This window comes from Montipora capricornis, chromosome 13 (genome assembly GCF_036669925.1).
Source record: "Montipora capricornis isolate CH-2021 chromosome 13, ASM3666992v2, whole genome shotgun sequence".
NCBI classification, from domain to species: Eukaryota; Metazoa; Cnidaria; class Anthozoa; order Scleractinia; family Acroporidae; genus Montipora; species Montipora capricornis.
In genome coordinates, this window is record NC_090895.1 from 18,556,349 (window position 1) to 18,583,848 (window position 27,500).

A 27,500-nucleotide genomic window follows, 5' to 3' on the forward strand; every position below is an offset into this window, starting at 1 on the left:
ACCATGTAAACTTCCTTCGCTTGGAAGTTCCTGGTACTAGGGACAAAAAACACAAACATGGCGGCGAAGGACCCAAATTACATGTTTCTTTTTCTGGCCCGCCATCTAGCTTTCATTCTCCGTTTCCACCTAGACAGAAATTTCTCCATGTAAACCAAACGAAAAGTTGTTTCGCCTTCTAGGATCTTTCTAGTGCTAGGATCTTCTACCTCCGTGTAAACAGCCCCTAATTAGCATCGTATTTAGGGTTTAGGAATCCGGAATAAGAAATCCGGAATCCGGTATAACAACTTGAACCAAAGTCACTTGGCTTGCACTAATTTGCGAAACGAAACTAAACGGAATTAGGCTTAAACAAACCGTTTACTACCGCTAGCATTAGGTTAGGTTCGTTTAGGCCTAATTAGGCGTAAGGTTAGCTCTAATGAATTTTTAGGATTCTTCATGTGTTTCGTTTCGTTTCAATTCGCAAATTAGTGTAAGCCTTTGGTTAAAGTTCTCATATCGGATTCCGGATTTCTTATTCCGGATTCAGGATTTTAGGAAACCCTCGTATTTACCGATCGAAAGCGGCAAACATTGACCTGAAATTTGCGTTTTGCAACGGGTGAGACTAATTTGAGGAACTGCAGATCACGGAACCGCGGAACCTTGAGAGATGACTGTTTTTATTGAAACCCCATGATAAAAACGATGAGATTTACATTAATATTTGTTAAATATCGACTTTACCTACCGATTATCGCGTCCAGGAGTCATTCTAGCTTTGATCTGCAAGTTAGGCAATTTATTGATGGACTGCATGACAAGTCGCAATAACAGTGACAAGCTGCTCAATTCCCGGTGATTTGTCGTTGTTGTTGTTGTTACGAAGGCATTCCGACGAAAGACTTGCCGTATTTATATGAATGGAAGAAGGAATGTACCGTTGCTTCGGCTACATGTTTTACCCTCTGAGGAAAAATTGAATCTTCTCGACGATAAATAAATGTAGCATACAGGGAAAATATCTGTTTACAAATATTGCTTTTGTTATTCAAATATGCCAACCAAAGGAACAAAAGGCCTTTTTTTCGAGAGCCAATGAGGCTCCGGTTGGCACATTAATGACAATAGGTGACGTCAACGATATCTCTCCTATCAGGGGTGTAGCGTTAGATTTTGAAGGTGTACGCACACGAAGAATGTTTCGAACGCTGAAGGCGCTCCAAAGTAGGGGGGTCTGGTGGCATGCTCCCCCAGAAAATTTTGAAATTTAGAGTCTCGGAATGCCGTTCCCGACCATTTTCGAAGGACATTCAATAAAATAAATGCGAAGAAAAATGCAGTCACGGTAGTTAGTTGTTTATTTACCCATCTGCCGAGTTTTCTCTGTGACAAGCTGCAACACAAACAGGGGGTTTACAGTACAAGCAAAAGGCAAGACGTCGCAAACTCTGCTCTGTTATAACATCAGCATCATCATCATCATCATCATTAAAAAATAACCGGGAACTGGGGAACTGATTCCGTAGCTTGAACTGACGTGGCACCGCGCGAAACAGATGCAACGAATTAACCATCACCATGGATACCGATAGCCGCAGCGCACGCCCGCGTGCAACACTGTTGAATGGGATGGCCGAACGAATGCAACACTGTTGCTCACACCTTAGAACAAAAGAAACGTAGGATGATGTTGAAGACGATATTTGGTGGAAATCAAACTTCGTTCAACAACTTCCAACATCATACAACATGGTGGCCAACCCGCGAGTGCAACATGTTCGATTCAACAATGTTGGATGATGTTACACTAACATATTCAGTGGACCCTTTTGGCCACGCCTTAACGGAAAGAAAAGTAATAGTGGACGAAAGCAAAAAAAAAATTCTACCCTTCGAAGCCCCCAATGATAATCGCCCATTACCCTTTGTAGTAAAGACGTGTTATGGACTGATAATCACGTGGGTTTCGAGGACTTCGAAGTGTATTCGTTTTCAGACTAATTTATGACGTTTACTAATAGGCAACCATAACGTCATTTTGGAATTCAATTTTGATTTGATTTGAATTCTTTGGAACTATATCAGCCTGTTCTAAGATAAAGCAGTAGGAAAACATGATCATATGCCCTTCCATAAGGTTATGTGTTCAAAATCCGTCCCCAGAGATAAAGTTTAACGACAGTCAATGTTACAGGTATTGTAATTTAATTGAAGATCTCCCTCGAATCAAAGCGTCGTGAACAACATCAACAAGAGAGATGAGCTTTGAAAGACTGTTAAGCTGTATAGTTTTCTAAAACACCAATTGCAATTGATTATAATCTTCTTTAATTTTGCCAATCCCTGCCTCAGTCTTCTTGTATCTCCTTTTGATATATGGCCTGCTTGCTTCGCGTTTGGGTCATAAATCGACGGAACGCAGTTAGTAAGAGATGTAGAATTTAGACAGAAGTGTTTGTTACTGTATCTCTTCTCGGATTACCGGAAGAGTGTCGCTCGCCAGCGTTATCACCTTGGGAACGATTCCTCTTGTATCCAGGGTACAAAACCTTTTGTCCATCCATGATTGTATAAGCCTTGTTGAATTGCAGTTAGTAAGAGGTGTAGAATTTAGACAGAAGCATTTGTTCCTTTATCTCTTCCCGGAGTACCGGAAGAGTGTCGCTTGCCAGGGTTATCACCTCGGGAACGATTCCTCCTGTATCCAGGGTACAAAAACTTTTGTCCATCCATGACTGTGTAAGCCTTATTGAATTGTAGGTATGTCGCTTGGAACTTACATGAAGAAATAAAAGGAGAATTCAATTTTGAAGGCATCTTAGACCTGGCGTAAGTATATGTATTTTCACAAGAATGTATCTGAGAGGCGTTAATGTCATTTCCGTTATCTCCAAAGGTATCACTGCTATTGAAAACGAGAAAAAAAAAAGAAACGATCTTATCGTAGACCCGTTTAGGTTTTCAGTTGTTACTCTAAAAGGACACTGTGCGGTTTCGTTGTTTTTAACAAGACTAGCAGCTAAATGAAAAAAAGTAATGGTATTTGGACTGAGTGGAGTCCAATTCGTAATAATAATAGATCTGAGTGGATTAAAATTCAGAGAGTAATCGGGTGAGTAATTTCACAATCGGCTTCGCGCTGCGCGCGGCCGATTTGAAATCACGAGCACGATTACCCCTAAATTGTACGACACGAAATCCTATTACTAATTAATCGTATATATAACAAAATGTGAGGATAAAAAGTCTTTGAATACCTTTTTGTGGGAAAATTTAAAAATAATTGAATGTATTTTGCAAACAGTAGGAAAAAAGGAAGGAAGACCCTATTGATCCAAGTGCATGTGATTGACGCGCGAATGGCGTAGGTGACCAATTATCCAATTTGGATTTGTTCACGTTGGATACCTGTAATTGGACACCCAACCGGCACGCATAGAACCAATCAGATTTGAGAATTTTGCAGCAATTACGATTATTGATCGAATTGGACTCCACTCAGTCCCATTACCATTACTTTTTTCATTTAGAGCGGTTTTCAATTGAGTGTCGAAAGTAATTAGCGAAATACTTTGGTTTTGCATTACTTCACTCAGTGATTGGTTCAAAGTTCTTGCGTCATTTTTGCAACCAATCAGAAGTGAAACCAAACCAATTGTGGCTCGCGCGTGCACATTTTCCCGGTTACGTGTAATTACTTCGAGTTTTGATTGGTTTACTGGATTGTCTCTGTCCTTTTTGATTAGCCAAACTTTGGTTTTGGTCTTACGACAGTCGATTGAAACTCGCTCTAGCTGCTAGTTTTTAATTGGACACCTACGCGATCACATGCACTTGGATGATCTTTCCAATTAATGATGAAAGTTACAATTTTCGAGAAAAGAAGAAGACCAAATTATGATAGCATTCAAAGGTTGACAAAGGAAGAGTAAAATGTTTAATGTCGCTTTGAAAGAAGGGAAGAAAGAAAAAAAGCCCCAATTGAGGAGTGTTTAGACTGTTTCTATGGTGATTGAAACTAAGGTTGTGATTGGCTTATTGAACGATCCGATAACAACTTGGCAAGTGAATTAGTGGAAAATAGGTTTTCTAAACCAATCACAATCGAGGAAATTGTAATTTTTATGATTAATGTATGTATTTGAAGTGCGGGTTACAGACGGATCCTTTTGAAGACACCTGAATTTTTCATGCGTCAAAAGAGACAGTTGCTCAAATTGTCCAAACAAGTGCGAAGACTACTTCACTCTTTCGTTTATCATAGTACACTCAACAAAATTACTCAATTTTGATTGGTCAAGAGCAGTACAATTAATCCAAATTGTACTTCGTAGGAGTACCTATTCGACGCGTATGCGGCAAATTTGAACGTCAACAAAAAAGTGGCCGACAGTCGCTTCGTAACTATACAGTCAATCAAATACGTTGTTCAACAAGAGGTTCGACCTTAGGTCTGTTGGTCCTCGGTTTATGAAGTCTCCATAATCTTTCGCATTTCGATCATCTGCAAGCGGGTTAGCCAGTTTCAAGTCTTCTCGGATAAGGACTGTAAACCTTAGGCTTCCTCTTACAACCCTTAAAGATCCCACACATTGAAAGAGTAGTACACAGAATTCCGGGTGTGCTGGTCTTGTCTGATTGACACTGAATCGAGGGCCACAAGTTCATTAGCCTTTGTCTATTTTGTGCTACCCAAATAAAATAAAGACTCCTCAAGTTGTCGTCAATGTTAGGCGATGCTCGAAAATTGGAAGACAAATTGAAATGGAGAACAGGGAGGGGCTGCCTGTTAACGTTTATCGAAAAACCTTATAATAGCGGTGGTTAAAAAAAAAGCCGATTTTAGCTCGGAGCCGAAGTAATTTTGAAAGTGAACCTCCAGCGAAGGGGTTATTAAGCTTAGATGGAATAATAATTTTTCGGGAAAGTTTTGGCTAGTACGTACATTGACTTTAACTTAAAATCCAATATGGTCATGACAATACTGAAGGAGGATTCAACAGGAAAATGGCTTAATTGAATTGAATAATTAATTAAATAGATTCCCAACCATTAGTTTGAAAGCATATTGGCTCATGTGAGCTCCTGGTTACGTACATAATTATTCTACTTTTTCTTTTATAGTCGTTTTATCAAGCTGGCCCATTCAGTTGGTTTATATGTCATTGTGCGCCCTGGACCATTCATTTGTGGCGAGTGGGAGTTTGGAGGATTTCCAAGGTAAGTTTGAAAATTGATCAAAACCTACTTGACGTTCAAATTTATCCAGGAAAAGTAGACACAAAGAAAGTTGGGCACCATGCTCTTTCCCTCTAACCATCTAGTTTTGGTTTCGTTCGGGGGTGATCTTTGCGAGTGACCTAACAAATGGGGAGACATGAAAGCAATTCTGAATGATATTTACAATGTTACCTTATTTGCTGGATAGAAATTAAGGCCACCTCTCGCTAAGAAAAAACATCGTAAGGGAAAGGGGTAGTTCTCCTTCGCTTATAAACCTAAAATGTTTTCCCACACGCAAGAAATTGTACTTGATAAATTAAAATTAATAGTATTCGGCTGTATTTAAAGTTTCAGGCTTGTTCAACCGAATATAACTGTGTTGAATTCCAAAGCACTCAAATTTTATCTATTTCGAAAAGGGTTTTCTTGCAAACACATCTTTCTTTAACCGCTGGTTACATTAAGGTAAAGGTTAATATATCTTCGAGGAACCCCGGCCGCTGGGGCGAGTCAAAATTCAAATGAGTAGCGAATGCTCAGCGATACTACAGACCGAAAACCCTTTTTTGCACTAAATTGTTAGCAAATTAGTTGTAAACAACCGATTTGTGCATGCCAAGCACGGAACAACGTCAGCACCTAAACTAGTCAATCTGGTTCTCTGCTGTTCAATAACCAAGTGTGCAACAACTAACTGTACAATATCGCAGAATATTTGAACTCGTTTCGTGCGTTTTGTGTACAATGACTAATACCATTGGATAATAAGGGTCCTTACTTAACGCGGTAACCCGTGACAGTGAACTAGAGTTTCTGATAAAGTTGTGGACCTCGGTGCTCACCTTTTACTCTCTTTCCTCCGTCAATGCTCCGTTTTACGGCTATTCAAAGCTACACCTACACGGATCAGAGGAAAGTCGAAATAGACCCATATCACTCAATGTCCAAACAACAGATTTTGCCCGTCGAACCTCTCATTCAATCTGAGGCTGGACGGGCAAAGACAATGCAAAGACAAAGCTTTTATTCCCCAAGGACTCCAAAATGGCCGCCGAGTGATAAAGGTGAATAGACGTCTATCGAATGAGACAGAAATCGAACTAGCGACCTCCAGCCCAAAAGGAAGCGCACTAGCCGACTGAGCTACGCATGTCTCTTAATATAAACCCATCCCTTTTTGAAGTCTAAGTAACCAAAAATATTCAATCTGTTTTATTCTTGTAGTTGGCTGCTGCATGACCCAAAGATGGAGTTACGTTCAACATATCCTCCCTATCTCTCGGCTGTTGACAGATGGTTCAAGAAACTTATCAAAGTTTTAGTCCCTCTTCAGGTAAACTGTGCTTGGATAACTGTGCGTTTTTCTGAATTACCAAAATAACAGTTGAATACCGTCAGTAAAACCGTTATAACTTAGGACAGCTGTGTTAAATCTGAAAAAACTTGTTTGACCTGAGCTATCACGCCACGTTTTTGAGGCGCGGACGACAATTAACTGGAAACATGGGAGGAAAGTTGTGTCTCCCATTTTAAAGGCCGGGATACACAAGGTCATAAGTCGCTGTGACACGTCGCAGAGACAAGTCACCGCAACAATTCGCCTTGTGTGACACGGTTAATTTTGACGCTGCGATCAGTTACACGAATTCAAACCAGTTTGAATTCGTGCGACTGCTGCCGAAAGCAGCGTTGTGGCACCGTGTGTGCACTTCTGGCAGCAAGTAGCGGCGGCAAAATATAAGTGAACCAATGAGAGAGCGTCATATAGTCCGCCATATTGAATTAGAAAACTAGTTCACATTCTCCCTCATACCAGATCGTTGCCTGTGCGACGAACAGGCGTCGTGTTGCAGCGACTTGTTTTTCAAGTAGTACACACGGAGCGACTTGTCGCTTAGTGTGTCTCGGCCTTTAAACTAACCATCTCTAATTGAAAATGGATACTTAGCAACATAAACATGGTTGTGTGAAGACTAGTTATGGGACGGTGCCTACTAATTCAAAAGTATTTTTGCCCCGGATTATGATTATACAGCAAATGTAGATCTTAACAGGTGTTATTGAAATCCAAAGAGAAAATTGGGGTAACCACGCATTTTTCAAAGACAATTGATGAATAACATTTATAAAGAGCTTTGAAATACAAAGCAATGTATGGCGTTCTTTGTCAAATTGAAGCTTAATTATCTCTCAAAAATAAATGGTTCCCCCCAATTTTCTTTTTGGATACCAAGAGTACTTACTAAGATCTACTTTCTCCGGATAGTTTTAAACCGAGAAAAGATACCACTGTATTGGTAAGCATCACCGATAGGAAACCAGAGTATCTCGAGATGCGCAGCACGTATGCGCAATAACAATAGTAGGCACCGTCCTCAACAGAGAAAACAGCTCACTTCCAGTTCCAGTCCCTGATATTTTCGTTTGTGACAGATGCCAATTCATCTGCTATATTCTTGCCGAGAAAGCTTCAAAGGAACCGGAAGTGAACATTTTACATTCCAGAACAGCAGTCTCTCCCAAACTAATCGTCTGTAAGAGCGAAAAGATACTTTAAAATATAAATGTGGTTGTGTCAAGACCAGTTATAAAGGAAAACAATTCACTTCCGGTTGCCGTTCGTAATTCAAAAACGTCGTGTGCTTAAAATTCCTATTGGCACGCCTTTTGTGCCAAACAACACTAGCCTATGTCATGTTTTGTCACTTGTACCATTCCGTGTCATGATTTAAAGAGAACTTTTCCCAAAGTAGTTATTTATATAAGCGTACATATTTTACATGCTCTCATCTTTTGACTCATCATCAAAAATAATCAAAATGATGCCCATAAATGAAAGGAATTCAGCTTGAAAGAGAGTTTAAAAGGACAAAGACAAAGGAAAGTGGATATATCCATATTTTTCACTTTCATTCCAAAGTGTTTCTTTTGTTTTTGTCCTCTCTGCCTCGCTATCAAGCTGAATTTTAATATCTCGTATGTGGCCAATTAGATGTACACTTTTCAACGTTTTCTCGGCTTTTAACAACCAAGGAGAACCCAGGAACGAGGATTCCCAATTTTGATATCCAATATAAAGTGTCATTTTAGTCTGGGCCGCATCCACTGCATATTTCCAACAATAAGATAACTGCTAATTAGTTATGATAAAAGACAAAAAAGTTTGGCAATTAAATGTCTTAAATTACTGAGCCCAGTCCTTGGTTGGCTAACAATTTCTTTTTGTGTTGTGTACAGTTTTCCAACGGTGGACCAATCATAGCTTTCCAAGTTGAAAATGAGTATGCAAGCTATTCAGAACACTTGAGTTCTGAATATATGGTTCATCTCAGAGATGTAAGAATACATGAAATGAATGTATATATGAAGTGCGACTTATATACAAAAGAGAGAAGTAATCCACGCAGTTATCTGGACGATTTAAACAGTTGTCTCTCTGACTCTTCGTTCATCGAGCCCTTCAAGGAACAAATCAGCTCAACAAATTGACGTGCTCCCAACTGTGTGCCTTAAGCTCATTTGGTAGAGCATTGCACCCTCGCGCATCGGTGAGGGCATGGGTTCGAATCCCGTTGGAGTCACCTGAAGTTTTCACATGTCCATAAGAGACTGCTTAAATTGCTTGCTTAAATTGTCCAGATAAGTTCGAGGATCACTTCCCACTTTCTTTCATGTCTTTCATGTATATGATCCATTTTATTTCTCATTTCATCACGTCAAAATACACTTCTTCAGAAACCACTGCAAACTGAAAAGAGCTACCTATTTCAGAAGTGTCTGGCGTAAGCTCATTTTTTTAACTTTCTTTAAAAATTGATTTGCACCAGTTCGTACTTGTTCCACACGCAGTAAGATTAATATAGGGGAAGAACGGAGAAGGGCAAAAATATAGATAAACTATAATTATATGCCCTTTGAGGTAAACGTAATTATTTTAAGATAAAAGAGAAAGCTAACTAACTACAAGAGAAGAAACAAAGACGCGAATGTATATATATATATATATATATATACCTATTATAAAGACAGTTAAAAGAGTTTGTCTGTGCGAAATAGTTTTGGAAGAGTACTCTTTTAAGCAATTGTCTAGTTGCCACATGACGGTTCGGTAAACTTTGGATAAAGGAATATCATTCTAGTAATAACGTCCAATAATTTTTGGGCAGAGGTTTTGCATGTGTTTATTCTGCAAGGAAGAGTAGATATATGGTGTACTGGTGTACTTGGAGCGGAGTAACAACCGTTGCTCAGACACAAAGCGGAGAATGCTGTTCAATGGCTAAAGTGATTACGTTTGGATAAAGGAATATTATTCTAGTAATAACGTCCAATAATTGTTGGGAACAATTTTTGTATGCTTATTCTACAAGGACGTGGAGTTTGGGTGTACTTCGAATTCAAGTTTGCTCAGGCACAAAAGGGAGAGTCTGATGTTTGATGGCTTTGTTTGCAACTGAAACAGCTGCATGTCCTTTTAGATCAAGTAGTTGCACTGCGCACTTGTCTTGGGACCCTTAGAAGACAACAAACAATCTAAATTATTTTCGAGTTTTTTCGAATTCAAAATCAACGCTAAATTTCAAGATAGAAATACAGAAACTATTCTGCTGAGCATATTCAAAAATAGTGTTGTTAGACAAGAAACATTATCCTTCTCCGGCTAAAACTATAGTTAAAGAGTAGAGCTTACAAATTGAACAAGGTTTTTGTATACATCTCAGTTTAATTAGATACTTAGAACATAGAATAGCTGCTCGCAAAATGTAGTTTTCGCCAATACTGGGAGGGTAGGCCAGCGGGGTTTTAAGGCCTGCGCTTAAACTCACACTCCAGTAGACATCTCTGCTGAGTTTACAAGCTCTGGCGTATCAGAGCTGGACCATCTTTCACAGTGATAACTGTAAGTTCTGTTGGTTTTTAGGTTATGAGCAATGAAGGTCTTTCAGAACTGATGTTTACTTCTGATAATCTATGGGAAATGGAGCGGAAGAAATATGAGCTACCCGGAGGTACTGAACAATGATTGAGTATAATCTGCCAAGGACCCACCCCTTCCCCAGTATGCCGTCTTATCTTCTAAGCTGATGAAGCCTTAAGTATTAGCAAAAACGTCTTAAAGCAGCATCTAAAAATACAGTTAGCGCCAAACTATTACTAAAGAACTTTTTCATTTCTCTGTTCCGTTTTTTTTTGTTCTTGCTATTTTCAGTTATGAGGACTATGAATTTGCAAAAAGACGAAGAAGATTCTATCAAAAGGCTAAAAAAGCTGCAGGTAATTCAGCAGAATTTGAAGTCACCCTAACCTCAAATGATTGTCTTTGTTGAGATAAATCTCTACACATATGGCCAACTTATTTTTCCATGTTCACTTCGAAATATTCCTTTTAACGCGTCTTGAAACTTTACAAAGCCAGAAGTCGTTTGTCCAACGGGCGAGCTATTTAGAGATTAAGATCGGTCCAAGAGCGAATTAGATAAGACTATTGATCGATCACTTTGCGGCATTGCCTCAGCACAGTCAAAAATGGATTTATTTTTAGATTCACTTAGCGCCAAACAAACAAAGGGCCGCCACTCTCCTACTCATGGGCTCCTGGTTGTCGTTAAAACCTCGACTTTGGTGATTTCACGTTGTTTTGCAGAGCACCGCAAAATTATGCGATAGAAAGGATGCTGCACGTGCAGCACCAATATTTCTTCTGTTTTTAACCAATGACGTTCTTGTTTTGGGGCAATTTTTGTTGAAGAGCGTGTCGTAGGTCCTAAGTTCCTCTTGAACTGCGTGGGTCTACACTTGAGTGACGTAACAAATGGCCGCACAATGCCAAATCGTATTCAAGCACTCGTCTAAAAGTTAAAGAGCTTGATCCTTGAAATTGTGCCGTTACATAGACCTAGCATTGGAGTTGTAGCTAGGCTCCTGGGGTATTGTCTCCTTTTCACACTTAAATAAAGTTCATTATTATTATTATTAATAATATACATGAAAAAAATTATGCAATCTGATTCGCTGAGAGAAGTGCCGTTTTTCGGTAACACAGTGCAGAAGAGAGGTAACTGAATGCAAAAAAAGGTAAGAAAGCAAGCATTTTGATTGGTGAATGAACAAAGAAGTTCACAGATAGCCAATCGAATGCGAGCCCTGGATGGCGCAAGTTGAACTTACAAAATGGCGCACAGATTTGGCGAGAACGCGAGAGTAGTAATGTTTTCATTAAAGGTTTGAAGGAAACTGCAAAACAAAGACTACAAAGGAAGACATAAAAAACTGGATAATGAAAGCTTTGAACCGTTCGCCCACAACAAAATTGTCGGTAGGATTTTTAAGCCATAGTTCTAAGAAAGACGAACAAGACTGGCGAGACTACGAGCCGGCTGACAGTCTTCGTGTAATGGTGAGCCTCAAAACACTTTTTATGTATATTATTAATAAGTAATCGCATGATTTTTCTCGTGCAATTTGGAATAAATAAGCCTCGTAAATTTTTTGAAAGACTACAAATTGCACTCACCCTACAGTCTCGTGCAATTTTGGCCGTCTTTGAAAAAATTTACTCGTGCTTATTTATTCCAAATTGCACTTGAAATCATGTGATTACCTAAACTTATTATATGACTAGCTCCGTGTGCGGGCAAAATGAACCAAACCCCGCGCTGTGATTGGCTACCCGAGCGGGCAAGATGGAGCTATACTGTCCTCTCGGTATTTTTCGCGTGGTCCCGCACGGATCAAAGATCAGTTTTTGGTGTTTTATGCCATAAGATAAATCCCTTATTGACCAAGCTTGTAAAGCATATAAACAAAAAAGAACTTGGCCAATATCCAGTCATCTTGACCTCAATCTTGGTCAATATTTATAACCCATATTATATAAATTGTACTTTTGCGAAATTAAAAAAAAAAATACCGTTGACGGAGAATAATTAGAGTCAGTTCAAAGACGACTTTCACAGTGTTTTCAGAAATGAAAATAAAGATGATATGTAGTATTTATTTGTTTTGTTCCCTCAGCCCGATAGGCCGTTAATGGTGGCAGAGTTTTGGCCAGGATGGTTTGATAACTGGGGTGATGGGCATTATCATATGGACCAAGAAACGACTGTCACCAGAGTCTCAAACATTCTCAAGGCTGGAGCATCGGTTAATCTCTACATGTTTCACGGTATTCACCAACAATCAGAATCCGAGTTAACCTCCAACTAAAAGTTAGATTCGATAAGAATACACTTACTTCCAGCTTTATATTAGCGGCTAACCTTGAACCACTAGGAACATATCTAACCATGGAATGTGATCTTAACTGAGACAGGATTTTTCCAGTTTTTATCTAGTTAAGACCACATCATCAGTCTTGCAAGTGATTATCTAGTTTTATTTTTTTGGTGACGAATCGTGCAATCTGATTGGTTCTTGGCACAGTTCACTGATTTTCCGGCCCACAGGCACAATAAACCGCCGAGAACCAATAAGATTGCAGGACTCGTTATCTTTACTATAGAGGCCGACCCCTAGCCGGCAATTCGCTGATTTTTTTAGCAGTTAATTACTCTATTACAAAATAATATTCTTTATATGGACCTTATTCATAAATGGCGGTCACAACTATAATTCTTTTGTCCACGTGCAAATTAGCCTACCAAGCCCCATTTTAGAGCAAGAAATCTTTTCAATTCACTGTATGGTATCGAGGCTTGGTAGACTATTTTGCACTTCGACAAAAGAATAATAAATTGACCGCCATTTATGAATAAGGTCTATTACTGTAAGTCATCCTCCAGGGAAATTGATTATTACTGATTTATGCATAAGAAGTAACAAAACGGAAAACCCATATTTCTGAAAGGTCGATTTAATTTGTAGCTTTCAATAGACAGGTTTGAAAATTATAGATTGTCTCATCTCAAACGTTCTTGACAATGTGCTTTTCTTATATTTATCAGAAAATTTTCACTACATTAGATCAGATTTTATCGATCTATGGTAACTAAGTTGAAAAACTTTTCTTCCTCTCTGTCGATAGCGATATACCCATACCATGATATGTCCTGTGAGAATTTAAAATACCCACCCAACGAATGCACAACGTATCAATCAGAATTCTTCTGTCAACAATTTGCTTCTTAATTTTGTTTTCAAAGGAGGGACCAACTTTGGTTTCATGAATGGCGCTATTATTATTCGTTGGATACGCCCATTTTCCTATCAGCCTGCAGTTACATCTTACGGTAAAGGACTGTTCAAATCGATTTTGTCAATTGTTTTGACCCTTGGGCTAATGTGGGCCTTTAGGCACGTGATGTTTTCGAGCCACGGACAGTAACCGGAAGTGAGATGTTCTCCATCGTAATTTGTCTTCTCACAATCGCATGTTGAAACGAAGTTGAATCAACGTTGAATGAGTTTAAAAGCATCTAAACTTTGCTTCAACAACCATTCAACATTTCGTTTGTTTTCGCAAATGTTGAATGAGGTTAAAGACGTTTGCCCCAATCTCGTTCCCAGAGTCTTCGTTCCACTTGACCAGCGGGTAGGGTTACGAGAGACTCTGGGATCATCCGTTTTCGAACAATATTCTTGTTATGAACACCATTGCGCAGGCGTAGGCGTAACGCCAAAATGGCGAAGAGAGTGGAGGATTTGTTTCACGATGGCATGCAATTTTCTTTAGCAAAATTAGGATATCCCAACCTAGAACTGAAAAAGAAACAATATGACGTGTTGGAGCGATATGTCTGGACAAAAATCTGCACTGAATATGTTACCAACGGACTGTGTTGTCAAGTGTTGCCTGGGATTTTCGATTAGAATTTGTGTAACGTGGAAGTGTAAAGCAGATTGTGTCGCTGCTGAATGCACTGATCCGGGATTAGTTTCAAATGTTAAAAGACTGTCTTTGTTTTGTATCGTGGAAGATGATCGCATGAAGGAGAGCGAAACACCAGACTCTAAAACGAGATTCTTTCCAAAAGAATAAATCATTCTCTTAATCATAAGACTACATGTATGTCTTCTTTGAAGGATCTTTCAAGTTAGATTCTTCGTCACCAGAGAAGGTTTAGGGTTCTTTTCAAAAGGAGATGAGTTCTTTGGGTAAGAGTTTCCTTGCTGTTCTAAAGAAGTAGAGGTCTTGAGGGAAGTATCATTTTGCTGCTTTTCATTAATTATTTTGTATACCGTAAACAGAAAATGACTGTTCTCCAGCAAATAATGAGAATTCTTGAATAGAGATGTATACTTCTAGTTGGATAAGAATATTATTCTTCCATGAACATATAATGTGCTTTCCAAATTTAGGAAATATATATACAGTGTACATACATACACAAGGCAATACATACAAGCCATTATCACAAAAACAACTCTGTTAAATTTCACTAAAATAATTAATGTTGCATAACAAATACAAATTTCTGAAACTTAAACGCCTAAAAACACTAATGATTTTGAAAAATCTTTGCGGCATGAAATCAGCCAAACTATTTAGCGAATGAGATAAGTCCCTAGAAATGAAAATAGTTTGGAAGCTCAAACTAACATGAAAAAGAAATTATCTTGAGGGGATGGTGGAGATTTTAAAGTGAGTGAAATTAAATAAATGAAAAATGTTACACAAAACAATTTTTGTAATTAAAATCTATCACTGTCCATTTTCCTTATATAACTTCTATCCCAACAACAAAATTTAGCCGACCTGGAACTAATTCAAAGCACACACACAAAAACCCAGCATTAAACAGGGCTGTCATTAAATTTTCACCTGCAATATAGCAAGAACTGATGCTAGTTTTCATTTCCTTCACAATGTGAGCTCAGTGTTAACAGCTGGTACAGGTGAATGTCCTTTATGGCAGGCCTGTGAAAACTTTCCAGTGTGACAATTTAATTGACCACATTAGTAATAGTGCAAATTACTACATACCGGTAACATGACATGATTTGACATGGTATGAGTTAATTGCCTGACATGGTCATGTTCTGTACTATTTCTCGCCTGTTGTGCGACAAATCAAGAAATGGACTCAGGTATGTTTTTGTGTCAGGGTTTCCATTAAGTTTGAAAGTAGAAGGGACCTTGTGACAGAGTGCGCAGGCACCCCTATATATGGTCTGGCTTTTGATCTTGAGACCTCCTTTGAGCAATGGCGGGTACTGTACTCAGTGCAAGACGGGTGCTAGTACCCAGGTCCCGGCTTCGAATAAAACCCCTGCACGTAGGTTAGTTCAAGCCCCTGTGGTGGTGCAACTGTTAACACTTGTAATAAGAATTTATTAACTTTAAGCTAAAAGCGTAGAGACACCTTTTCATACAGGGCAGTTTAAACATTTTTTGACGAATGCAAAATACATACTCTTCAAGAAACTCAGTGTCGACATGTTAGCTTTTTTGGATACTCTAGGTTAACCAGGTAATGTACCCCAAACAGAGCAGAAAGACTCTGTTTGTATGAACTTACTTCCAGAAGAACCTCATTGTCAACAATAATGAAAAGCTGTTGTTCATAATCGTCGGTCTCTGGGCACAGCACATGAACATCCCCACTTAAAACTGTTTAATTCACATAATCGTTTAACTACCGTCAAATTCCTTTGGGAGAGCAGAGAGATGCACACCGAAAGGTCAATGAAATTACCGGTCTGTATCAAGCAAAATAAAAACTGCAAAAGCCAAAACTTCTTCATGAGGTTAAGACTAGTCATCCTTAATGCACTTTATATTCCATTTTTCCAGATGATCGGAGGTCAGTACCTATTTTGAACCATCAAATTTGACAGATTGGATGTAACAATATTATATATACATTGTATATTATCCTGAGAACGTTCATTTCCCATCTTACCCCCCAAATAATGTAATCCCTTCCTCACTGCCAAAGGCTTTCTGTAGGGTGGACAGCACCGTACAAATTTTGAAATGGTACTTTTCTCTTCAACTCTCTGACTAGCAATGCAAAATAGCCTAAGGCTGTTGATTTTAACACTCCAAACAGGAACGGATACTTGTCTACAAACCTTGAACCTAAACATTTCTTTTGTTGGCATAAAAAAAAATTACATTAGAAACTGTTGACAACTGTACATACCAACATGAAGAAGTCAGTCTGACTTCAAAATAGACAGTATAATTTACTGACAACTTAACCGTTGAGACAAAATTTAAATTGAGGGGATGAGTGGAATACGTTCTCAAGTGACTAGAAATACTGCACAGTCTGCAATGCTACCTTCTCCTTTTGTTTCACAAAATTGTTAAAATTTATCGGAAATATAGGCTGCTGTAAAGTTGCGCCCAAACACACTGTAAAAGCATTAAGTCTGTGTCTAGATAATGAAACTAAATGAGCCAGGTAGTTCAATGATAGCAGCACTTAGCTCTGTTTTCTGTAGAGTAACAAGGGGTATCACCGATCCCCTTTAACCCCTCGGAGTGAGACTTGACAGATTTTACTCTGTCTAATTCCAGGGAGATTCTAGTCGTCAACTGTGGTCATCCTAGGGCGTTTGAGGTGTCAATGGGTTAAGAAGTCAAAAACTTTGTCCCTTCCATTAAATGGGATGCTAACCAATCACAGAATTTTTTACAAAGTCTATCAAACACTTGTCAGTATTAAGTTGTATGCGGGTACATATAAAAAGCAACATGGATTAACGTTCGAGAAAACTGAGAGATGATCAAGACCAACCTCGTTCCCAGGGTCTCTTTTCTCTGCCTCCTTTGTCCTCAACGACAAAGGAGGCAGAGAAAAGAGGTTGGATAAAGATCTGGCCTCAGTTGTTCAAAAAGTGGATAGCACTACGCACCAGGCCCCAGTTGTTCAAACGATGGATAGCGCTATCAGCCGGATAAATCACTATCCAGTGGATAAGTAATAGCGAAACCAACTGCACTTTCCAGTGTATAGTCATTTGTCCGGTAGATAGCGTTATCCACCTTTAGAACAACTGGAGCCAGATAAATCACTATCCAGCAGATAAACACTACAAAAAGCAATTGAGTTATCCAGTAGATAGTGATTTATCCAGTGGATAGCACTATCCGCCCATCAAACAACTGGGGCCAGAACTCATACAGTCAACCAACCTTTGAAGTCTCAAACACTTGACCACTGTGGCTTCAATAAGCAAATAATAACCGCCACTGTAATTAATACTGTGGGCTGAGCAATTACGGAAAAAAAACTCCTTATGTAGTGGTATATGTTAAGGTACTTGTACTTTAGAAAGAAGTACTTTAATAATTACTCAAGAGAAATGTGTCATTTTTGCAACTGACTTTTAAGTGCTACAAGAAAGCAAGGATGGCACAGCAAAGCAAGGATGGCACAGCAAGGATGGCACAGTCGGTTAGTGCGCGACCTTGGTGCAAGAGGTCTTGAGTTCGATTCCCGGATCTCGCATCCTTGTTTCGACTTCTTTCCTTTCCGTGTAGCTAAGTAGCTTTAAATACCCGTAAAACGGAGCACTGATGGAGAGGGGGGAGTAAAATGAGCGCACCGTCGACCTCAGGTTTGTCAGTTGAATTACTGTTACGAGTTATCGACGTTAAATATGGTTGCTTTACTTTACTTTACTTTAAATAGGCTCTATAGGATGGTCAAGCTTTATATTACACATTTTTTTTTAATTTCATCATAAACGTTAAGCTAAGTATTTGCATAACAAAGTCAACAACTGAAGTTTCCAGTTTTTATAAGTACCTAAAATGTAAGACAAGTTCCATTGGATGTGAGAAGTAAATCTCATTTCATTGATTTGATTCTCTATATCTGATCTGACGTCTTCTTCCAATGGAGGTTGAGAACAGTGCAGTGTAATGAAACCAAATGAAACGCGAGTAAAATTTTCAACCTACCGAAAGGATTGCTTTGCATACCAGAGAGACGGGCCTTCCACGATATTTTCAAAGCGTTCAACAGCACTGTCACAAGCCAAACGAGTTCTCTTTGCATCAGTAATTACCTCTTTCTCTACCCAAAAACTCATCTGCTAAAGGTTCTCGCACCTTTCCAGGACACTCACATGTACGTACGTAACTATACGAGAAGATCTTATGGATTCGTATAATAATATACAGCAATTTGAAGATTCGGTATGAATACATTTTAAAGACATAAATACTCAGTGAGAGACAATTCCATTCCATTAGATTTAATAGGTTCTCACTCTTTGCTTTGGCTCCAACCTAATCAACGAACCAATCCATCATTAACAATCATACAATGCTCTGTGAAACCCCTCGCGGCACACGCCTCGAGACCGAAATCGATTGCTCATGCTCAGACTTTAAACCAATCAAAAACTTTATCCAAACGGATTATCCCAGAGTCTCTCGTAACCCGACCCGCTGGTCAAGGGGAACGAAGACTCTGGGAACGAGATTGCGTTTGCCCTCTCTTTCATCATTGTTGATTATGCGCGTGCGAACTTATCGCTCCTCAATGACACATGCATGTCCGTATACACGGTAACAATTCCGCATCCATAGTAACAACAGCGGCTGCAGTATCGGTTCTCTGTTAGAGACGATTAGTTTCAAAATCTGTCAGAGAGTACTGTCCTGGCAGGCGATACGTTCACCCTTCCGACTTCCGTGGCACGAAAACCTCGCATTCTTAAACTCCCTATTGTTCCTTTTAAAGGAAAACTTGTTTATCATTCACAAGGGTAAGCACAATTGTCAAGGAAACTTCTCATGGATTTATTTACTGGTGTAAAGAGGGCTCTAGCGTCACGTTTACGGCAAATGGCCAAAAACTATTACCATAGAGAGAATGCGCTATTTCCACAGTCCCAGTCTGGGCAGAATGGTAGGATAATTGTCAGCTAAACTCAGTTTAATGGACTGTCTCCGTCGAGTGTCTCTTAGCTCAGCGGTAGAAATCGGAAGGTCGTGGGTTCGACTACTGCTATTGAGCACTCGGATTTCCTCCGAGTATTTCCGAGTCACGATCGAGAAAAATACATCTCAATGAAGCAAACGTATTTGATGTTGGCTCATTCTGTGCCTGTTAACTACATTTAAGAAATAGAAAACATGTACCGTGTTTCTATCGAGTTATAGAAACACGAGTGAAAGTTTGGGAGAACGAGAAATGCTGTGGGAACACGAGCCACAGCTGTTTCGAGTGTTTCTATAACTCGATAGAAACACGGAGTACATGTTTTCTATTTCTTTTAATAAACAACGCGACCAGAAAAAGGAAAACAACTTGTTAACTCTAATTATCAAAATGTAAATTCTCTTTGCTCGCGCCATCACTACGTCAACAGCTCGTGCTAGTTCTGTGTCTCCATCGAGTTATAGAAACACGATTTTTAACCAATCAGCTCGCGTATTTTGTTAGGACTGTTTTCTAAAGGTGAATAATGAAAAATCTCTGCGCTGATTGTTTGCACTTGAGGTGATTATTACGCGATAATCACCGAAGCGGACGAATTAATTAATTGTTTTAAAGAAAACGCACATTTTTCAAGTAATCACCTACGTAATTATACAAGAACAATTGTACACCTCAGGCTCGACTTGAAGTCGAGGTTCTTATTCACCTCGCCTTCGGTGAAGAATTGTTAAATATCGCGTAACCTCTCAAAAGAGGGAGAAAAGTTAGTGTCATTGCCGTGTTACGATGCTAAATCTCTCTAGCGTCAATCCCAAACTAGTTACGTGTAAATCTGTACGTGCATGCATTGCAACCCGGCGGGGAAGACAAATTTGGTTTATTTGGCTTAGGCCTAGGATTTGTATCAGTACCACATGTATCACAAAGTCTTATCGTAGTTTACTATTCTTTCTCTAGAGGGAGATCAAACTCGTTCCCAGAGTCATCGTTCCCTTGATCAGCGGTCGGGAAAGAGAGACTCTGGTCAAATCCAAAAGGCCATATTTTATTGACTGTTGAAAAAAGTTCACTCTCATTTCTTGCCATTTTCAAATTCTAAACTCAAAATCGTTATTTTGTCTGGATTTTTATCTATACGAGGTTCAAGATGATCTATAAATATATATATATATATAGTTTTTACAACTTAGCAGTTCGGTAACGTTTTTGTTTTTGAGAATACAGCATTTTAAATTTCCGAATTGTCACTTGCTTGATACTGATATCTGTTTTGATTGAAAAAATGTCTCTCGCTATTTTTGATTCTCCGCAGTTTCAACGTTTCAAGTGTACTTAGGAGATGTGTTTATACTCATATGTCTTGTCTCGCGACTGAAAAGGAAGCAATTTCATGGCAATGTGAACTTCAGATGTTTATGTTGATTTCTGGCCCTCTCCCTTTGCACACGCGCAGGTATTAAACCAGACCCAGAGTTTTCTGGTCCTAATTTTGGATTATTCCAGAGACTCCAGTTCCTTTGGAGAAGGGTAGCGGAGGCTCTGGGAACGAGATTGGGGTGAGCTCGGACGTGAGCTTGTAAAGGCGCCTCTTACAGTCGATATTAGTCCATAGTAATTTGGATTTCACCCGCACAATCCACGCATATGTACGTGAAAGAAGGACAGACCACAATACAGGGAGTCTTCCCCCTACTCTTCACGAACAGTGTGTAGGTCCTTTAACGTTCCTCAGTGTTGTTTATAGGAAAGGTTAAGACCCCGTTTTTTGATCCCGCCATCCTTCCGCATGGCAGCCTGGTGCTCAACCAACTCAACCACCAGTGCGTGTTGCACCGCGATGCCATTATCCGGTTCTTATAGTTCAACAAAATTCACATGTTTTTCATTTGTTTGCAGATTATGATGCTCCTTTATCCGAAGCTGGAGACATCACAGCGAAGTTTTGGGCCTTGAGGAAACTTTTCAAGCAATATAACCCTAACATTGAGGAGCAAGGTTGAGCAAATGTTCTTGCCTCGGTGGTGGGATAAATAATGTATTTCAGGGCATTCCTTTGACGTACTCCACGAAAAAACAACGTGAAATAACCAATTTTTAGGTTTTGACGACAACCTTAGCATACAACCATGAACCATTAATCTTCTTTATGTTTATTTTAAAATCGCTCGCACCAAACCAGTTACTCGATATTTCGCCCGTATTGTACATTGTGAACAATGTAGAAGAATCCACGTGAAATGAAGCACTGAGGATGGCGCTATGTTCTATTTTGGAGTGGCAGTGTCCTTATGTAACTATTCAATCAAAGTAAAAAAAAAAACACGCCAAAATGTCATTAATATTGTTTTCCTAGGAGGTCAGTTTTCTTCTTTAGGAGGGTTTTTACCAGCGTGTGTCGTCGCCTGGCCATAAAGGGAACGTGACAGCAGATGGCAGGCCTCCATGTGTCATAAATTTAAATAAATTCTTAAGATCTCCCATATTTTGGGAGTGGCTGACAGGGAAAAAGCGGTCAAAATCAAATGCCTCGAATTTTGGTGACGCCAAAGAATTTAAGGCTCCGTGCAAAGGCAGCATTTTTGGTCAACAACTCCCAACATTGTTGGGTGCTACATGTTGCGTCCCTTTGCACTACCATTGGGAGTTGTTCCGAGAAGTTTGAAACTTGTCAAACATTTGAGCCAGTGAATGCTAAAGCGTAGCGTAACTATGTTGGACCTGTTTACACAGCTCTTCCAAGATTGTTTGCCAGCAACGTGCATTACGTATAGACCACTTTCATATATGGCGACTACATTTGCATTCTTTTGTACTTATGTTAATTAGACCTACTGCCCTCATTTTAGAACAAAAATTCTTTTGAAATTTGCTCGTCGTAGCGAGGCTAGTTAGGCTTATTAGCATTAAAACAAAAGAATAATCTATTTGGCCGCCATTATGAAAGAGGTCTATGGTCTCCTTGGAGAAAGCAAGCTATTGTAGCTATTAAAATGTTGAAAACAAGATTCTCCACTTTCTCAACAACTCCCAGCATAATACACCTCTTTCACCACCCCATCCCCCTCCCCCCCCCACGAAAAGAAAGAGGGGGGAAAAAAGGTGTATTATGGGATTTGACAAAGTAGAGAATGGCAGTCTAATTTCGTAAGTTTACGATGTCTTATGGGTTTTATCCTTCCCATAATACTTTGCACCACTGCCATCACCATCCAAGGTTGCCAAACCAACAACGACACAACAACTCCCAACTGGAAACTGATTGGCTTTTATTTCCAAGTATCCCGGCGTTCAGAACTCAATTAGAATTTATTAATTGATTAATTAAAACAATTATTCCATTCGCGCTTGTTGGATGCGAGACTGCATGGTTATAGCCATCTCGGCTCTACGTGCCTTGTTGCCAGGCTATTCACCACCTCATATCCAACGCGTACTCATGGAATATTGTTAAATACTCAAATAGCTATAGAATAATCGAACGACTGAAAGTGAAATTTTAACCTTTTTTCCTTTTGTTTTTACTAGTGCCAAAGAGTTTTCTGTACCCACAGAGGAAAGTGTATGGTAATCATGATTTTAAATTAAATTTGCTGAATCACTTGAACATTCAGGCCTTACGAAATGGCCAGCACGAAATCATTTGTTGGGGAGACTCTAAATACACGACTAAATCAAATCAAATGGAAGTTGAAACGAATATCTTCAATCTCCATGTTAGCTAATAGTCTTTCATAAATCAAACAAGAGTTCTCTCGTGATTACAAAAGAAGTGACCTGTCATTAATGGTTTTCTTTGGCTTTTCGTTCATTTTGGCTCAAAATGCCTCTGGCTGTACTTACGTTTTGGGTAAAAAAATAACAGGTTCTCCATATATTTGAACCATCAACAAAAACAACATATACCGGTATTATGTATTAAGCGTATTTTACTGCAGACTACTTAAACAGAGAACGAAGTCACTTCGTTATAACTTGATTCATGTCAATGTCTCAGCACCTGTGGCAGATAGTTTGACCGACAACATTTGTTTTACAAAGGTCACATACCGTTGTTGCAGTTTTAGTTGTTGCTTTGTACGAGTTCCAAGAGTCTTTATTTTGTTATGCTCAGAAACTGTTAAGATGGAACACTATTTGGAAATTTCTGACATTGCCCCCTTGTTTGTGAGTATGAACTAATTTTTTCATGTTAGATCGTGAACACTACTGCTACGACTACTAACGATAACGATAACGATAACAATAACGATGTCGATGGCGATGACGATGACGATGACGATGGTCGGACGATGACGATAACGATAACGATAACGATAATGATAGTTATTTAACTATAATTAATATAGTACTTTCTTAAAGATTCTTTGACCTGGGCCGTTTAAGTTTCAATAAGAATAAAACACAAAAGCGTTACAAACATTTGCTTGAACTGCAGAAATTTTTATATGTTACAACATACATCATCAGAAGTGACTGTTATTCAGTTACCGATAAATGTAATTCTGTTTTTCTGTGAAGTAATCGGCGCTTCGTTTTCCCGAGATTATTGCAATTCACTACTTTCCCATTCCCATAATGCAATACATTTTGGGGGCTTCTTTGCATAAAAGCAATGCAAGTCATTTACTCTCGGGGCTGGTTTTATGCTTCAGTAAACTGGATATCCGTGACTTAAAGCCAGCCTTAAATGAAAACGTTCGCAATGAGAAACTTTATCTCCATTCCAGTTCTTATAATCAGCGTATTTCTCGTTGTTTAAATTCGTTAGTTGTTAATCAAATTCGTTAATTCCCAATCCCAATCCGTTTCAGTGGTTTATGAAAAGTTATGCAGTTCAAGCAAATGTTTGTAACCGCTGCTTGTGTTTTACCAGAAACCCATAAGGGTTAAAACGTGTAACGGCCCCTTGAGTGCTGGGGAACAAGCTTCTGAATATTCAATTTGCTAAGTACCATATTTGGAACAACAAGAGCGAGGGGTTTCCAAATATGGCACTTAGTAGTGAAACATTCAACCAATCAGTTCGCACTGAATATTCGGAAGCTGTGAACGCTCGTTACACCTTTCAACCCTTATGGGTTTCTGGTTTTACTCTTATACGATACTTTATCAGTAGTACATTTGCCAGGTGGCTCTTCGCCAACTCATCATAGTTATTAACACAAATCAAGCGAAACCAAACATTGGTTTTTGAGGAGAGGGAAAAATTGGAGTACCCGGAGAAAAACCTCTGGGTGCAGAGTAGAGAACCAACAAACTCAACCCACATGTGACGCCGAGTATGGGAATCCAAACCAGGCCACATACACTAGATCAGCTAAATGAATGTTGTGCCCAATTCAAACTCTGGGGATAAAACATTTTGATCCAGGTATCACCATATTATTTAAATGTAATGCTAGATTATAATGCAAATACAATACACATGGAATCTTAAGCCCGGGAGCCGATATGAATTCGGCATAACACGGAGTTAGACGATTTGGTCTATTGGTGGGAGGTGAGTACTCTCACCAGAGCTCCAACCCGCCTGCTCCTTTCAAGATCAAGAGAATTCGAGATAAGGGAGCTAGCGAATCCCTGTGCATCACGATAATTCTCTAAAATTTTATTGCGTTCGACGGAGGAGAACGCATACTGTTTTTGTCGTTTTTCGAGATCGATCGCGTAGTTTTTTTTGATGACGTTGTCTTCGATGCCAGTTGATTTCGAGGTTTTCGACGGACTAGCTGGCTTTTCGCCTCGCTTTCATGTGGTAAATTGGTAGCCATAGTGATCGCAGGCATCCCCTCGAGCGAAAAGCGCTTGTTCAATGAGTATTTGGGAATTTTTTCTTCAGTCTTTTAAGTTTTTTAATGTGACTGAATTTATGTCGATTTGTTCAAAGTATCTCGAACCAATATGACTGATACTACGTAACAGAACATCAGGAAGCTGTGTACTGGTGTGTTTTCTAGGAAACAAACGCCGCAATTCGCACAGTCAACAAGTCGCGCGTAAAGAATTGTGACACCAGAACGATATATTCCCTTCGGTCATTACATAAGATTAATGCCGATTATTTGAAGTTGCTCAGCCATGGATTTCTAAAATACGAGTCTCTTACCAAATACACAAAATCAAAATACACAATCATTGCATATAGCTGAGTAATGTTCATCGTCGGGTCGAAATGCACGCGCGTTCATACGATTTCCTATAAAAGATTTATGTCTCCTAAGGTGATTAATTGTCAGGATTCCGTTAAATGACCATTCCGATTGGAGAAAGGCATTGCGATGCATATGGCGTCAACGAAAGGCAATCTCTGGGACCACTACGTAACATCATCACTTCACACTCAGTGTCCTTTTCACGTCATTTGTATAAATACTACAACTTCTACTGTCCAACTTTTTTTCTCCTTAAAATATGTTTTCCGTGTGCATGTTATGAGTACTTAACACCATTAAAAGAGGGGGTCACCGTGCTAGTTCAGGAGAAATAGCCATTCTTTGACAGATTAATGAAGCTTGGCATCAGTGAAAATCCGCCATTTTATCAATGTGCGCTATCTAACGCACTTAAGCATCGAACAGAAGACACGCGAATTTATCGAACCTTTTATTAACGGCGTTTCGCATTGCCTCGCACGTTTGTGCTTGAAAAGCCCATTCGAAACTTTTGGCAACCAGACTGGACAGGCTAGGGCAAGGGTATTGCTTTAAACACTATTCAATCAGCGAGTTTTTTCCTTCAACGCATGCTGTGCTAAGTTTATCTTCTTGGAACCTTGGATTGAACTTGATATGTATTGGATTTTGAACTACGCTTATCGGAAATGACTTATATATTAGGATTGCCTTTGTTTATAAACCATTTTGTAAACTCTTGGATTGACTTCAAAAACCAATTGCAACAACCTTTTAGAAAAAAATAATAAGTGGTCGATAGACCACGTACAAAAAAGATGTTTCTTTCCCTACCCTTCTGCTTTGATTCCAAAGCGATCGCCGAACGCACTTCAATAATCTGACATTAATACCAGTTTTAGTTTGTGCCCATGCTACTGAAGCGACTTCATCTCCGTGTTGTTCCCATGACCGCGCTGTTCAATCTCACAATGGAGAGATTTAGCATCTCGTTAACGGCAAATGGCGCGTCAGAATGACATTTGCGTATTGCCACATTCAAAAATCTAAGTAAGTTCTTTGGTTTAATGCATTTCTTGCCTGTTAGCTACATATATCAAGTAAGTTATAGAAAAGAAAACGCAAGTTAGAGTAAGAGAATTTTCATTCTTTTAAGGTGGCTCAAACCGTTCCAACAAACAAGGGAATATTTTGTTAGAAGAATTATCTCTACAACACTGTTTCACGTTACTTCGGTTTTATGGTACTAAATGAGACACCAATAATCAAGAGAAGCTATGATCTTCGCAGTTATGAACCCAATTTTTTCAATTACGTAGAGAAGCCTGAAAAATTCAGGACTTCAACGGGGTTTGAACCCGTGATCTCGCGATACCGGTGCGACGCTCTAACCAACTGAGCTATGAAGCCACTGACGTTGGGAGCTTGTCATTTGTGAGTTCTAATGTTCCCGTGAGGAATGAATTATATGAAATGGATCATATATGAACTGCGGATATGAAATTAAGTGAAGTATGCTCCTCGCAGTCATGATTTCATAACCGTAGTTCATACATGATCCATTTCATATATCGTTTTATCATTGATTCATTCCTCACGGGAACTCCAATAATTGCTTGACAAGATGCTCTCATCGGTGTTACTTGATTGGTTATCATGGAGACAAAAAGCCATGTAAATACGCCCTTTATTTTGTCTTTAAACGCTTATATTTCAAAACCCCCCATTTGTTATGGCTGAAAAGCGATTAGCAAGCTAAAACTCTCTACAAAGTTGAAAAAATATTCCCTGAACCGCACTTAGAGCCACCTTAAATTTTCCAGTTGTCATCCCCTAAATCCCTCCCCCACCCTCCACCCATTTATTTGTTTGTTCGTTTGCAGACATCCGTTGAGAGTGACAAAGTCATGCCAATGGAAATGCTCCCGATAAATAACAATGGAGGCCAGGGATACGGATTTGTATTGTATCAAGCAGAGTTACAGACGGTGCCAAGAGAAATAACAATCTTTAACATCAGCGACAACGCACAGGTATGAAATGTGGTGATACGCGAGGCCCTCCCAAGGGTTTGGTGAACAAGGGAACATGGGTAAATTGAACTACTGGGAAACAAAGACAAAATATCTTAGGGAACAAGGTAAAATAAACCATGTTAAGGATCAAAAGCTGAGGACAAGTTTGGATGTAATTTTTGGACCAAGGTAACACCAGGAAATTTTAAATTATTACAGGAGCCCATCTGGAGCGGGCAACTTCCATACAGCGTCTGTGGAACGGCGTTTTCACAAGTAGGATTATTTTTAGACTAGCCCTT

The 27,500-nt window shown here is 39.3% G+C and overlaps 1 protein-coding gene across 2 annotated transcripts in view; it reads left to right on the forward strand.

Annotated features, from left to right (window-relative positions):
- The window catches only part of LOC138028862 (beta-galactosidase-1-like protein 2), a 38,419-nt gene that overhangs the window by 1,602 nt on the left and 9,317 nt on the right, over window positions 1-27,500 (forward strand). For both annotated transcript variants that reach the window (XR_011127746.1, XM_068876482.1), the window contains exons 2-13: window positions 2,749-2,817; window positions 5,113-5,208; window positions 6,436-6,544; window positions 8,449-8,547; window positions 10,133-10,220; window positions 10,421-10,485; window positions 12,226-12,376; window positions 13,353-13,439; window positions 20,949-21,047; window positions 22,578-22,616; window positions 23,164-23,216; window positions 27,067-27,216. Coding sequence is in view for 1 of the 2 variants with exons in the window: in XM_068876482.1 (XP_068732583.1) it covers window positions 2,749-2,817; window positions 5,113-5,208; window positions 6,436-6,544; window positions 8,449-8,547; window positions 10,133-10,220; window positions 10,421-10,485; window positions 12,226-12,376; window positions 13,353-13,439; window positions 20,949-21,047; window positions 22,578-22,616; window positions 23,164-23,216; window positions 27,067-27,216 (1,105 nt within the window). In the remaining variant the exon portion in view is untranslated. The remainder of the gene's footprint in view (window positions 1-2,748; window positions 2,818-5,112; window positions 5,209-6,435; window positions 6,545-8,448; window positions 8,548-10,132; window positions 10,221-10,420; window positions 10,486-12,225; window positions 12,377-13,352; window positions 13,440-20,948; window positions 21,048-22,577; window positions 22,617-23,163; window positions 23,217-27,066; window positions 27,217-27,500) is intronic.